The sequence below is a fragment of the Hippocampus comes genome, unplaced genomic scaffold (assembly GCF_001891065.2).
Source record: "Hippocampus comes isolate QL1 unplaced genomic scaffold, H_comes_QL1_v1.1 scaffold378, whole genome shotgun sequence".
Lineage (NCBI taxonomy): Eukaryota > Metazoa > Chordata > Actinopteri > Syngnathiformes > Syngnathidae > Hippocampus > Hippocampus comes.
Window position 1 is genome coordinate 345,717 of NW_017806061.1, and position 14,672 is coordinate 360,388.

General features: G+C 59.6%; 2 protein-coding genes across 2 annotated transcripts; one reads left to right on the top strand and one right to left on the bottom strand.

Annotated features, from left to right (window-relative positions):
- hsd11b2 (hydroxysteroid (11-beta) dehydrogenase 2) lies at window positions 1–5,489 on the top strand (the record flags this gene model as incomplete). The annotated part of the gene is made up of 5 exons (XM_019893194.1): window positions 1–154; window positions 2,355–2,567; window positions 3,082–3,267; window positions 4,319–4,456; window positions 4,533–5,489. Coding segments are annotated over 5 exons (1,143 nt in total), but the record flags the coding sequence as incomplete, so codon positions are not given.
- A 1,137-nt stretch (window positions 5,490–6,626) lies between these two features.
- On the bottom strand, window positions 6,627–12,705 carry gpatch1 (G patch domain containing 1). The gene is made up of 19 exons (XM_019893195.1): window positions 12,573–12,705; window positions 12,056–12,190; window positions 11,854–11,939; window positions 11,556–11,719; window positions 11,020–11,176; window positions 10,324–10,569; window positions 10,020–10,176; window positions 9,841–9,917; window positions 9,256–9,472; window positions 8,840–9,106; window positions 8,581–8,765; window positions 8,302–8,429; window positions 8,130–8,218; window positions 7,905–8,035; window positions 7,614–7,872; window positions 7,268–7,345; window positions 7,100–7,179; window positions 6,881–7,029; window positions 6,627–6,731 (listed from the first exon to the last, which is right to left on the bottom strand). The coding sequence occupies exons 1-19, from the start codon at window positions 12,655–12,657 to the stop codon at window positions 6,683–6,685; spliced, it is 2,739 nt and encodes a 912-aa protein (XP_019748754.1). The 5' UTR covers window positions 12,658–12,705; the 3' UTR covers window positions 6,627–6,682.
- Window positions 12,706–14,672: the final 1,967 nt, after the last annotated feature.

The following is a 14,672-nucleotide window of genomic DNA, read 5'->3' on the forward strand; positions in this document are numbered from 1 at the left end:
CTGCTGGCGCTCGCGGCGCTCGCGGCGCTCCTGGCGCTCCTGGCGCTGGCGAGGAGGCCGGCGCGCGCGCTCCACGCGGACGCCGGCAAGAGAAGCGAGGGACGAAAGGGCGACAAACTGCTGCCGGTCAGCGGCAAGGCCGTCGTCATCACAGGTGACGCTTCCGCACTCGCTCGCTTTGGCGCCGCAACTTTTCTTTCTGACTTTCGGACGCCTCGGCGGAGGAGCGAAAGCAAAGGAAGGCTCTGCGCGCGCGCTTCCGTCTCAAAGTGCGCCAAAGGGCGAGCGACGGGCGCGCGCCGGCGGATCATCTTTTGCTGTTGGATGAGCGACGAGAGCGCGCGTGCCCGCGTGTGTTTTGCGAGCCGCGCGCGGTTGGGCGTTTAGGTGGGCGTGTCAGTCGTGCGCGTGCACTCGAACGGCTTCGACTCTTTGTCCCCGTGTGACCTTGAGCCGAGCGACGTCATCTGCACGCGCGCGCGCGCCAAGAGATAAGCGCCGAGGTGTGCTCGACCATCTCGACGACGCTGACGGGATCGTTCAAACCGGACACGCCAAACCTTGAATCATTCACCGGCACCCATAAAACACCTTCACGTGACGAGCACGCGCACGCGCACAAACATGCGACCGTCCGGCGACTCCGGGACCGGACGCGTTCGCGTGCTGACGTCACATGGATCGAGGCGAGCGCGCGCACTCTGGCGTTGGTTGCTCTCTCCGTAACCAGGAAGTCACCGTTGCCGACGTCACTTTCCGTCGTCACGGATAGTTCCCTCAAACAAAGTCCCCGCCCCGGAAACGAGACAAGCCGGCTCGCGGCCGATCGGAGCCGATCGCTGCCCGCGGTCATCGCCGGCACTTGGTACGGGTGGCGCCTAAGAACGAGCCGCAAAATGGCTTCTTCGTTCACCCCCGTTCCAAAGGCGTTTTGGACTCTCGACGGTCGACCTACGCGTTCCGCTGAAGCACGGGTGTCAAAGTCGAGGCCCGGGGGCCAGATCTGGCCCCCCACCTCATTTTATGTGGCCGGCGAGAGCAAATCACGGGTGTCGACGTTCGTGATTCTCGCTGAAATCTGTCCCGAAATGTCAAATTGTCACGGCTCATAAATAACGTTGAGATTTCGCACCTCCGACGTCACTCCAAAGTGGCCCGCGACAACAAATGAGTTTGACACCCCTGCGCTGAAGGAAAGCGCGGCCCGAGAATGCCGCCGTCGCCGCGCGTCGCTCGGCCATCGCCGTGACCGCCCCTTCTCGGCCGGCGCCGTATTCGACGTGCGGCGGACCGCTACCATTCAAAAGGCAACGCCGTCAAGTGTTTCGTGGGCCGTTCGGTCCGCTCGGTGGGCCGACCGGGCAGCGGTGGAGGTGAGAGGGACAAAAGAAGAAAAAAAGAATCCATCGCACCTCATGTGCCCCCAAAGTCAGCAGCCGAGCGGGCATCCACCCGCCACGCCCGACGGCCGGTCCGGCTCGGCATAATCCGAACGCAGGCGCGCCTGTAATTATTCACCCGCACGCAATCCCCCACAAACACACAAATGCACGCGCATACGTGTAATTATTCACCACCGCAGCCACGCATTGAACCTTTTGTGTCAGGTTGACTCGGCCCGGTCATTTGAGTCAGGTGACGAAAACAAAACCGGAAAAGACAGAAAGGGGGCGGGGGGGGCTTGTGCGCAGAAGAGCAAGGTAACCCGCGGAAACCTTGAGCGCCGTCCAACCGCCGGCCTTTGGACTCCTCGCCAAGTGGTCCGCCTGACCCGCAGACGACTGGGTCACGTTCACCTTTTGGGCGGAACCGCAAGTTTCTTTCCGGCGGGAAGACGGCGGCGAGTGTGTCCAAAGCCCGCACGGGCCTTCGGCGAGCGCTTCACCAACCGATCGCGAGCGGGACCGGGCGGCCCCTTTCGGCACGGCGGCGGCCGCGTCCTTCGCCCGCCTCGCCGACGCGCCGCGATACGATCCCATGCGACGCGCGCATCTTTCAGGACGGCGCGATAACATTGAATAATAACATCAAAGAGCAAGGTTGTCGTCGTCATCGCTCGCTTTCCGCCGGCCGGTCGCCCTCCGACTCCGTCGCAAACGTCGGCCGCGTTCCGCTCGATGATGGAGCCGCTTTTGAAACGTCGTCACCGTTGAGCTTCGGTCGGTCTCCGTTCGGGGCCGACAGACTTTGCGCTTGCCGAGGAAGGCGCTCCAACACGCAGCTCGCGTCCCGGACGCGAATTTCTTGGCTCGCGTCCGTTTGTGACCTTGAACGCCGCCTGGTGAAAATTCCACGTCGGTGACCTTTGCCGCTCATTTTCTTCCTGGGTCGGGTGGATTTTGACGCGCCCTCAGGCTGCGACTCGGGCTTCGGGAAGGCGACGGCTCGCCACCTGGACCGCTTGGGCTTCCGGGTGTTCGCCACGGTGCTGGACGCCGGCGGAGAGGGCGCCGGCGAGCTGCGGCGCGCCTGCTCGCCGCGCCTGGCCTTGCTGCAGCTGGACATCACGCAGCCCCGGCAGGTGCGGCGCGCGTACGCCCAGGTTCGGGCGCGGCTGGGACCCCAAGGTAGGCTCCGCCCCCTCGCCCCGCGTCGCAAGCTGCCACCGGTTGCCTTTTGCGGGGGTCGATGGGTCATTTTCACCTGCGGTCCGTGGCGGCGCGTTCATTCCAGACCGTCAGCAATCCGTGAAATCCACTCTGCTCCCAAGTGCTCAGCAGACATGGGAAAAAAAAAAAAAAAAAACAAGGCCGGAAGCCGCCGCCGGGGGCTTCTTGGACTGTACTTCCGTTCGTCGGGCCGTCCGCGGAGCTCCGAGTGGCCTTTTCACAAAGTTAGCGATGACTTGACACGTGGAGCCGCGGTCGTGACAACAAGCGAGAGGTTCGGAATTTTGCTGCCGTTGGAAATTCCAAAAGAAAGCGCCTCAATCACGACGAAAACTGAAACGTTGCTCGTTGCGGACGGCGGCGGTTTTGACAACGCCGCGCAGTTGTTGCCCTTCGCAGATACGAGTGCGTGCATGTGTGTGTGTGTGTGTGTGTGTGTGTGTGTGTGTGTGTGTGTGTGTGCGCGCCTCAGGTCTGTGGGCACTGGTGAACAACGCCGGCGTGTGCGTGAACTTCGGCGACATCGAGCTGTCCCAGATGTCCAACTTCCGCGGCTGCATGGAGGTCAACTTCTTCGGGACCCTCCACGTCACCAAAACTTTCCTGCCGCTGCTGCGACGGGACAAAGGGCGACTGGTCACCGTCTCCAGTCCGGCCGGTACGCGCACGCGCCAAGTCTCGGCGGGACCCCGAGCCGGCTTTGATCTCAGGGGGGCGTCATTTTTTCGAGAGAGCCTTGATTGATTGGGGGGGGGTGGAATGAGTCTCAGACTCCGTCCCTCGGCAAGCGCCGGCGGGGATCCGAGTGCCGCGAGTGCCGTGCCGGCTCCCTCTACCGGCCCGCCGAGGAATCGCGGGCCAAGCTCACTTGGAGGAAGTCCTTTGCACTTTTTTTGAACGCGCGCACGTTGAACGCAACCGCGACTTCCGGGGCAATTTGTCCCGAAAACGCCCTCATTCAAAAATCACATATTTGTTGCGGGCCGCCTCACAAACGGCTCCCTTTTTTACTCCTCCCATCGTCACCCCGTTCGATCACGATTGGAGCGTTCCTTCCGCCTTTCGTCTCAAATGTTTCAAAAATGTGTTTTCTCGCCCTATTTGGACTTTACCCCCGGCATCCTGGAATCCCGCCCCCGTGTCTTGACGAAAAGGCCCTGTCGTCACGTGACAACCTGCGGACGATGAGCACAATAAAACAAAGCCGAGGCACGAACACCGAGCCGATCGGAAGTTCGAGCCGTCGACTTTCCCGTCCGGCCCACCCTGGCCAGTTGTGGCGGACTGAAATATGCCTCGAATCGATGCCCGCGGAAAAATACAGCACGATACATGTCGATGTGATCCAGCTCATCAGAAAAAGAAGAGGCGACTACTTAGTCCGATTAACGTTCAGTTACTGTCAAAAGGGGACCAAAAAAAGAAAGAAATCCGTTTTATTATTCCACGCGACAATTTGAAACATCGGTCCGGATTTTTGCAAAGAAGTCGACACGCGTGATTTGCTCTTGCGGGCCACACAAAATGGGGCGGCGGGTGGGATCCGGCCCTCGGGCCACCACTTTTACACCTTATGAGGGCACCGAACGGCGGGGACAAAAAAAAAAATCTACGTGTATATATATATATCCATCCCACTGAGACGGAAATAGCACCGAGCCCTGGAGGGCCCTCAAACCTTGTTCACCGTGGCCCTCTCGCCGCCGCAGGGGACCAACCCTTCCCGTGCTTGGCTGCGTACGGAGCGTCCAAAGCCGCGCTCAACCTGTTCATGGACACGCTGAGGCGGGAGCTGGCGCCGTGGGGGGTCCCCGTCTCCACCATCCTGCCTTCGTCCTACAAGACGGGTAAGGCGCGACGGGCCGCTCGCCCCCCCGCGGTAACGGCGTCATCGCTGTGATTGTTGCGGTGGGCGCCCGGCAGGTCAGTGCGGCAACGCGGCGTACTGGGAGGCCCGGCACCGGGAGCTCCTGGGCTCTCTGTCGCCGGCGCTTCTGGAGGACTTTGGCGAGGACTACGTGAGCGAGACCAAGGAGCTGTTCCAGCACTTTGCCCGCCACGCCAACCCGGACCTCAGCCCCGTGGTGGACGCCATGGAGCGGGCGCTGCGGGATCCGCGGCCGAGGGCGCGCTACTTCGCCGGGCCCGGCGTGGGCCTCATGTACCTGGTCAGCGGCTACTTTCCCGCCGCCCTGCGGGACCGATTCCTCCAGAGCCTTTTCCTCAAGAAGAGGCTGGTGCCCCGGGCGCTCAGGAAGGAGGCCGGCGTCCTGGGGAAGGAGGCCCCGGCCCGCTGTTGCCACGACGACAACAACAACAACGACGAACAGGAGGAGGAGGAGGAGGAGGAGGCGCCGGCGGACGTGTGTGAGTAGCGCCGACAAATTGGGGGCTGAAAGAACACGCGCGGTTGACGCGGATCAAAGCTGCAAAACGGGATTTCCTCCGTAGCCGTACTCCGGACGGTTCCCGACGTCCCGCTTCTTCACTTGCGTTTCCTTCCGGTCGCGATTGTCCAACTTGTGATTGGAGGAGTCCAATGTTCCGCAAGTTGGACGGGCGATGGACGGCCGAGTTCTGGCCTTCCGAGTTGTGGCTGAAGTCGGCGCGGCTCGACCCGACAAAGCGAGGCTCGTTCATTCCCCGACGGGGAGCGCGACAGGAAGTCCCGCCGCTCAAAAACAACAAGCGGGAGTCGAGGCGCAAGCGACCGTGACGTCACGCCCCGTTGCTCTCTTTCCGACCAATCAGCACATTGTTGACTCTTTCTCGCAAAGGCAACTTTCAGCACTCAAAATATGAAGTTTCGATCGAGACAACACAACGTTATTTGATATTTTTTCTCACTCTTTGATAGAATTAAAGATGTTTTTGCACACACTTCTGTCTTGTATGCATGTCTGCAAAATCAACACACGCCTGTGTGTGCGCGTGTATATGTGTGTGTGTGTGTGTGTGTGTGTGTGTGCGCGCGCGTCTGCATCAGCACTCAGACGAGACCCCCGAGCCCGCCTCCCAACTGCTTGGCGCAGAAAAGGCGCCGTGGCGTCGCTCGCAGGTTGCCGGCCGGGCACATTTCGACTTTGCGTTGCCGCGAAAGAGGCTCCCGATGGCCGGCACGCTCAAGCGAACGATGCCCCCTCCCCCATCCTCCCCACTCTCAAATATTTCAAGAAAAAAGACTTAGCTCTGAGAGCCGCGGTGACGGCTCCGCACCGGTCAAGGGAGGGGACCCGTCCACCACGAAGGCGCGGATGTCGCAAACTCCACGCACGGAAACGAACCGCGCGGCCCTGCGCGGTGAGGCGGCCGCGCAAAGCAGCCGGTCTCGGAAGTCAAGAGCTTCTCAACACTGTGGCGACAAAGGAAGGCAAAGCCTGCGCAAAGCAAAGCCCCGCCCCCGTCATAGCGCGCTTCTTGCCATTTGAGGATTGTTTTGGTGAGTTTCAGCTCGTTTTTTTCTTGACCAAATCACTGGAATGCAGCCAAAACCTTATTTTTTTCCAAAGCTATATTTACATTTGTCAATTTGCTGTCTGAGAGGAGGGGGGGGGGGGACAACAACGCAAGTACATAGCTCCAACGTTGTCCAAAGTGTGAGAAGAACCAGGAAATAAACAAGAAAATAAAACATTCGTGCAACATTCCAACTAATAACAACAATCCAAAAACAATCAATAAAACCAAGATGGCAGCCGCCCAATCATATTGCGGCGGGGGCAGGGGCCCGGCCCCCGCCGCCATTCATTTCATTCATTCTGTACAAAGCGCAAAGGATACCGGACCGTCTACGTGTGTTGCTGCGCCGATTGTGTTCGCTTTCGGGTCTTTGATGTTTACTTTTGGGACTAAACTTCAGCAGGAAGCGGCAAGATATTCCTGGGCGGCACCGGCGCCACGCGGCGACGGCCGACCTCGGGCTCGCTGACGGCCGACTCGCTGTCGGGCGACGACGCTTGACCGCGAAGAATCGCTGAGGTGATCCGTCCATTTGCAAGGACAAAAGGCAAGGACGGCAACGTTGACGACTTGCTTTTTATTGCCGAGTTGCCGAGGCCGTTCGGAAGGGGTCATCATCGCCATGGGGGGTGCGACGACGACGACGATGGCACGCTCTTCAGCCTGGGGGAAAAAACACCCGCACGCACGGTAAAAAAAAAACCAAAACAAAAAAAAACAAAAACGCACACTTTACAGACGCACACACACAATTCAATCATGCAAAACAACAAAGACACACACACACAGGCGGTGCATTTGTGAGCCGCGACCTGGTGATCAACTCCTCTGCGGCGACGCTTTCTCCGTCTCCGTCGCTTGGCTCCGATGCGTCCTCTTCTTCCATGGCCTTCTTCTTTTTCTTCTTCCTCTTGTCGTCTCGCTGCTTCACTTTGTCTTTCTTCTTCTTGGTTTTCTTCTTCTGCCCGACAACAAAAACAACAACATGAAGGAAGAGGGGGAGGAGGAGAAAAAAAGCGTCGGGCGTGCACCTTCTTGTCTTTCCCGCGTTTGTGTTGCTTCTTGTTCTTGTGCTTCTTGTCGCGGGGCGGCGAGGAGGCGGCGGCGGCGGCTGCGCGGGGAAGAACGACGGGATGCGTCCGCCAATGAGGCCAAGCGTGCGCGGGGGGGCCCGGCGGGGCTCTCGGGCGGAGACTCACCGGGATGGAAACCGGCGGGAGGAAGCTCGGGACCGAACTCCGCCGCTTCCCGGGACGGCGGCGGGCAGGAAGGCGCGGCTGCCGTTTGGAAAGAGACAACCGCAAGGGCGACGCCCGAGCGCGGTTGTTTTCACATCAAAGACATGCCGACATCGCCCAAAACAAAAACTCCTTTTTTTGTTGTCCACAACTCACGTCGTTTCCCCCCCCAAAACGTCCCGCTTTCATTGGATTTTGTTCACCGTTTCGATTTTCAATTGGAGTTTTGGTGGCTGGCGATCATAAGCCACGGTCAGCCCCCACGGGAAGCTCGTTCCTTGCGGACGGGAGGGCGAGAGGAAGTCACCTGCGGGCCGGGAGGGCGCGGCGACGGCGCGGGACGAGACGTCAAAGAGGTTCTTTGGCGGCTCGTGGACGGCTTCCTCCTTGCCCTCCGCCTCGTCGTCATCCGACGAAGACGACGAGGACTCGGCGGCGTCGTCCGACGAGCCGGCGAAGATGGCCTTGAACACGTCCATGGGAGGACGCACCTCCTCCTCCTCCTCCTCCTCACTCTCATCTTCGTCACCTTCGTCCTCTTCCTCCTCCGCCTCTTGCTTCCTGCACTGTGAGAGGTCACGGGACACATCGGGTGCGCTCTGAAGAGGATGAGGAGAAAAAAGGAGGTGAAATTGATCGGGGGGGGAAAAAGCTGAGCAGACACGTGGGCCGGCTCCGCCTCCTGGTCCCACCTGGACTTCTTGGTGGCCTGCGCCGCCTTGGGAGGAGCTGCGGGAACATCCGACAAGCGCGCATACGCAACATCGGTACGGGCGGCGGGAAGCGAGAAACGCGGCGGGCGGGCAGGCGGCCAGGTAGCGACCTGCTCGCTCGGCATCGCGGTCCAGCATCAGGAAGTTGAAGACGGAAAACTTGTCCCGCTTGACTTTGGGGAGCCCGACGGTGGACGACCTGCAGTGATGTCACCGTGAGATCATCATCATCATCATCACCGTCGTGGCGGCGCGACAACAGGCGTTTGCGTTTGTTCAGACCCGGGGTAGGGGTGGGGCACGTTGAACCTCTTGCAGAGAATCTTGTCCGGATGCCACTCAAACGTTTCCCGGGTCAGTTTGCCAAACATCTTCATCTTGACGGCTGCTTCTTTGTCCTCCGTGTTGCCCTGTGGACACACGCGCGCACCGACGTTCGCGTACTTAGCGCAAACTCCAAAAAGAAAAACAGTTTTCAAATGCCTTTCACGCAGCAAAATCAAAATCGCGCACGCGCGAGCGGACGTGCCACGCGGCGATGGGGCGGCTGGCCGCGCTCACCTCGGTCTGCGCCGCCACCTCCACGCTCTCGTCGTCATCATTGTCATCCCGCTTGGCCCGCGTGAAGCGGCTGGCCAGCGCGGAGGAGGTGGGCCGGTACAAGATGGACGCCCGCACAAACTCCTCCTTCTCCCTGCTGCGCTCCCACTCCGTCATGGAAGGGTCCAGGCTGGCCTCCAGGGCATCTGCGCGCGCACAAGCCTTCGTGAGCGCGCGCGCCCACGTTGGTGCGCGGGCGCATGCGCACCAACGCGCTCACCTTTGTCACCCAGCCGCAGTCGTCCCAAGTAAGCGTCGTATCGGGCTTGCTTGCCGGCGTTCTTCTCGAAGGGCTTGAAGGCCCGCGGGTCGCCGTCGCGGCCTCGCCACACCGCCGCCGCCTCCTCCTGCCGCTGCCGCAACGAGGCGTCCGCGGACGGAGGCGCCCTCGGCGGCGGGGGGTCGGAAGGTACGGAGGCGGCCGTTCGGAAACGCAGCAACCGCAGCCGGTCTTCGGGTCGCAGCAGCTCCATGACGGAGGCGGGGCCTGCTCAGGCAAGGGGAGGGACCACGCGAGTGTGAAACGTTTGCTCTGTGTGTGCAGTGGCTTGCCTTCCCCAACCGCTCACGCACACGCGCACACACGCAGCGGCCGCGCGGGAGGCAAACGACGCCAAGGCTCGGCGCGCTTCCCACCTGGCAGGGCGGCCTCGCCCAGCAGCGCCCCCCTCTGGTCGGACGCCATGTGGTGGCGGCCGGCGGCGGCGGCGTCCTGTAGGGGCGCCTGTCCTTTGGATGACCTCAGCGCCTCGGCCAGGGCGGCGCTCACGCCCGTCACGTGCGACACGGCCACCGGGGGGCGGAAGTGGTGCACCGGACGGAAATCGGCCGGCAGCGGCGGCGCGGCGAAGATCTGCGAGCGGGCGCGCGCCACAAACGTCAACATCGCATTTGCGGCAAATCTCTCCAAACATCTGTCTCACTTCGTTTCCTTTTCATCCGGTCAAATAAAGTCGGTGGGGTCCGTCTCCCCCGCACATCACCGAGGTGCGCACAAAGACATTTTGACCCTTCCATTCGTTCCCTGATTTGTTGAGCCTTCTTCGCATATTCGGTGCGGAGGGATTGAAAAAGTGATTCACCGTGGTCAGGTGACGTGGCTCGATGACAAAACGGCACTCGGACGAGACGCTACGGATGGCGTTTTGGGGACAGGACCGCATTTGAACCCGGCCGAATGTTTGCGAATGCTCATTTTTTACTGTTCAAGATGAGACTCACAATTTTCTTTTCTTGGGAGTCGCGTGCCAAGGTGAAGCCTTCCAGGATTTTGCCAAGGTACGACGCCTCCTTGTGGTCTGCAAACATATGTCAATGAGCGCTCCGTTGAGGACAAACAAACGTCGGCGCGAATAACGCCACGGCTCATTGAAAACAAAGCGGAAGGGGCAGTTTGCTACGCGTCTTTCTGTGGTCGCCGTTGCCGCCGCGTGGCGCCGTCCAGCCGTAGAGTCCGTCTCCGGGCTCGTCCCCCAGCACGGTGTCGTACTTGGACATGGCGTCGCGCTGGTACACGTCTTCGTCGTCGTCGTCTTCCAGCGCGCCCACGCCGAAGGCCTAAACGGCACAGCCGCACGCTAGCTTAGGCGGCCGCCAAAGACGTGTCGCCGACTCGGGCGGACTCCCTCTAGTGGCGCGCAAATAAATCGCCGGGCAGATACTTTTGCCAAGCGGCTCACGCGGCGGGGACGGCGGCACGCTCACCTGGCCGGCCACGCCCCCTCCTCTTCGAGAGCCCCGCGGCGTTTCCCTGAAGAGCCTGCTGGTGGCGTCCGAGTGCGGCGAGAACAGGGCCGGGTGACGATCGGCGGCCTCGCCGCGCAGCGCCAGTGCCGGATCCAGGCCGCTGTAGCCCAGGCCCTGAAGCCCCGCCCTCACGCCGAAGTCCACCGCAATCACGTCTTTGGGGGCGAACGTCACGTTCTCGGGGGCGAACTCGCCGTCGTCCTCCTGAGGGCCAACGTCGTCATTGTGATGGGCATTCTCCCCGTCATCGCGATTCGCCGCGACCGCCCGTCACGACAGTCGTCGCTTTCCGCCTCCTCCTCACAACAAGCGTCAGTATCGCGGCGGCCGTCGTCGGCGCGACCGTCTTCGGCGTCGCGGACGTCATCGCCGTTGCTATTGTCGTCGCTGTCGTCGGCCTCGTCACTTTTCTCGTCAACGTGGTCCCTGGGCATCATCACCCGCTCAACCGAGTTCGGGCCACGGGGCCGAGACGGGGCCTTACTCTAATGTCGCGGCTAGCGACACTGGAGGTCAACAAATCAAATGGGGCCACGGTCTCAAGAGTGAAGACTCGAGCCGGTTGCATTCTGTGGGCCGGAACATGGCCGGCCGGCCGCGACCAGTCGCCGTCACCCGGCCAATGGGAAAGCGGCGACGACGGGCTCCACTCACCTCGGAGTCCTCAGAGCCGGCAGGGGGCGGAGCGCAGCCAAAGACCCTGGCGCCGGCGCCGGCGCGTTGGCGGCGAGGCTTCCTCTTGACGCGAGGCCCCACGCCCTGGCCCGCCTTCCAGCCCATGCGGGTCAAGAGCTCCACGCCGATGCAAGACCTGACGCAAGACCAGCAACAACAACGGTGAGCACGGACACGGGCGTGGCATCTCCTTTTTCAAACCCTTTGATCCAGCCACGTGCCCCTGAATTTGCAATTCACATTTCTTGCTCATCGCTTGATATATACAGTATATGTATATATGGACAAACAAAACGTTGCCGTTCAAATGACACGCAATGCGTTGAATTCATTTCTTGAGGGTCTTTACCGTTAGGGTCTCAAATTTGAAATCATTACTTCTTGGGAACACAGGACCTCAAGCATGGCAGACATTTGCAAACAGACACAACATCAACAAAGAGCAACAGTCGAATTTTTTTTTTTTGGGGGGTGGGGGGTGACGTGAGCAAGTGACGACTTGAGGGCAAGGTCACCTTGCCGGCGCGATGAGTTCGTCGAGGAGGTTGTCTCCCGGTATGATGGCCGTCTGCGCGTTGACGGCCTTGGCCTTGTCCCACGGCGCCATCGTCGCCGCCCGGGACGCAAACGGCTGCGTGGTGGTGATCTGGGCCGGGGCGATGCCGTGCTCGCCCAGATCCTGAAACAAAACAGACGCCCGACAACATCAGCGACGCGGACGCCATCGGGAGCAGCCCGGCGAGAGCCGCCGAAACATTCTCGGATAACTTCTCGATGAATCCGCAATGCGTGCGGCTCCACCGTCATCGCCACCTCGTCGTCCATGAAGTCTTGGGGCGTGGCCTGATGTTTCTCCGCCTTCTGTTGCCGTGACGACACGAAGGCCGACGGCATCCATCCTGCGCCGCGGCGGCGCCGAGACCAACAAACAAAGTCAACGCAGACCGTCAACACTCCCGTCGAGCGAGCCGTCGATCGTCGGGGATGGGAAGTGAGGTCGTGGAAAGGGGCTGACCTTCTTTGGATCCCACGGTGTTGTAATATCCCGCAGAGAAGCCGCCGGTGAACGCGCCGTGGAACCGCTGGTACCGCCCCTTTTCATCCCGAACCGTCTGCTCGTGGAGGGGGAGGGGCTTACGCGGGGCCTCGTCTGAAACACGCACACAAAAGTTCGAGCGGGACAAACACACGTCGTCAGTCTCACAAAAAATAAATAAATCATCAAACACAAAATCCAGCTAGCGCACACCCACAAGTCAACAAGAATTCACGAACATAAGCACATAGGTTAGTACAAGCGTCAATGTTACCCCCCCAAAAAACCCGAAATAGTTGCAATAGCACACACACACACACACACACACACACACACACACACACACACACACACAGACAGACAGACAGACAGACAGACAGACAGAAACACAAACACACACACACACAAACACACGCTTTGGTTTTGTTTCGCTTTATGCACTTTATATGTCGTCGCTATCACAGAAGCGGCAACAATATGCAGGAACACAACCAACCTTCTTCCAGAGGCTCCAGAGGAGTCCCGTAAGTCACAAAGTCCACCGCTACCGCCTTGTGGTCGTCTTGGCCGTCGGCCGCCATGTTGCTGCCGCTCGAAGTCGAAGACGCCGCGACGGCAGCCGCAGAGGGACGAAAGAGCGCCAAAGCGCAAGCTGTGAAAGGGTTGGCCACAGCGCCCTCCTGCGTCGGTCATCAAATAATGGCACCATGGCACCAAAAGATAAGATAAGATAAGAAAATGGAGAAGTTTCCTTCGGAAATTTGAAGATACAAATAAATGGAGAGGGGTCTTTCTGTCTGCCGTCCGGTTTTGGAGAAATCCAACTGAATTGGCCAGCCACGAGAGTGAGCCCGCGTAAGCACGCGTTACAAATGGATCCTGTGCGCCAGCTCAACATGAGGCTCGACCCCCAAACACTAGAGGGCGCCGGCTGCTCACTCTTCAAGCATCACTGCCACTTTGCAAACAATTGCAGCAGGGCCTCTCAAATTTCTCAGACCAAGGAGCAACTCCGTGAGGTTGATCCGCTTATCCTCACAAGGGTGCTGGAGCCTATCCGGGCCGTCTTCGGGGCAGGAGGCGGGGGACACCCTGAACCGCTTGCCAGCCAAACGCAGGCCACGCAGAGACGAACAATCAAAAAATTGTAACTTTTTGTTTTGCTCAATTTTTGTGTTCTCTGTTCATCTTGTATGGTTTTTTTTTTTTTTTTTGCGTGCGTTCTTGTGGGTCTCGTACACATCCGCTTCTGTCTTTTTGTGGCTTTTCGCCTGTCTTGTAGGTCCTTTTGGGCCTTTTGTGTGTCTTTCATGCATTTTTGGTTTTTCGGAGCCTACTTTTGTCTTTGCCGGTGTGTGCGCATGTTTTGTTTTGTGTCTCTTTTCAGAGTGTGTTTTTTGTGGGTCTGTTCCTGCAGAAATATAGTATACATTTGAGGGCGTGAACCCCATGCCGGTCAGATGCTTGCACTCAACCGGCAGGGAAAGGAGCTCTTCCATGAAGAAGATAGTGGTAAACATCGAAATTGGAAAAGTGGGACCAAACTTGGGAATCGGGCATTTCCATTTCGACATGGAAAGCCAACGGTGGTGTTCAGAGCGACTGAACGCCGGGTGACGTTTCCCCGTCTTAAAGGGACACGCGCGCGCTGGGACTCGGCCTTAAGATGAACTTTGACCCGCTTGCGTGTTGAGCCGATGACATGTGAAAACAAGCGAGACGTGTACTTTCTGCTCTTGAACGTCCGACCACTCGTTCTCCTCCCAAACGTCGGTCTTCTCGAGGTCGAGGTCACGCGAGGCGGGCACGTCCGGCCCCCCGAGAGTCCGGCCGTTCCCGGTCAAAGTCTCGCAGCCTCGCGCGGCCTTCCAGAGTAAACAGAGAAGGGAGGTGGGAGGCCGGCATTCCCCACGACGCGGTGGGGGAGGGGGCGGCCGGGTCAGGGCTGTTTGTCGGATGCTGGCCGGACCCCAAAAACGTCCTCTCGGGGCTTTGAGCGAGCAAACGTGGACGGGAAGACTCAATCCTGTCCCGACTAAACGTTTGCACGTTTGGCTTATTGTGTGAATGCTGACACCCGACACCCAAAAACGGGATGATTGCTCTTCGCCCCACTTTGTGGACAAATGAACCGCTTTCGCGTTTCGCAAGTGAAATATTCCACCTTCAACATGTTGGGAAAATCCTCGCCATCCGGGGGGCTGTAAATTTCACCGCTTCTCCCCGAATTGCCCACACGACGACCCGGTGGCTGATTCAAAGCGTTGTCCCCACAAAAAGGTTCGCCACGGCGACGCGACTCGTATTGGGACTCGCGTGACCGATCTCGGCGACTCGGCTCACCGGATGACAAAGTGAGTCACCTTGCGATTTGCCCCACGTGACTCCCGATGTGACTCGTTTGACTCACCGCGTGACCAATTCCGCCACTCACGATGTGAAAGACCGCGTAACTCATCGTTTGACTCCCGCGTGACTCAGCCCGTGACTCATATGACCGTTTCCGTGACTCACTCACTGCGCGACTCATCAACGGGTGACTCTTGACAAGACGAATTTGACTCACGTCGCGACTCACCGTTCGACTCCCGACCGG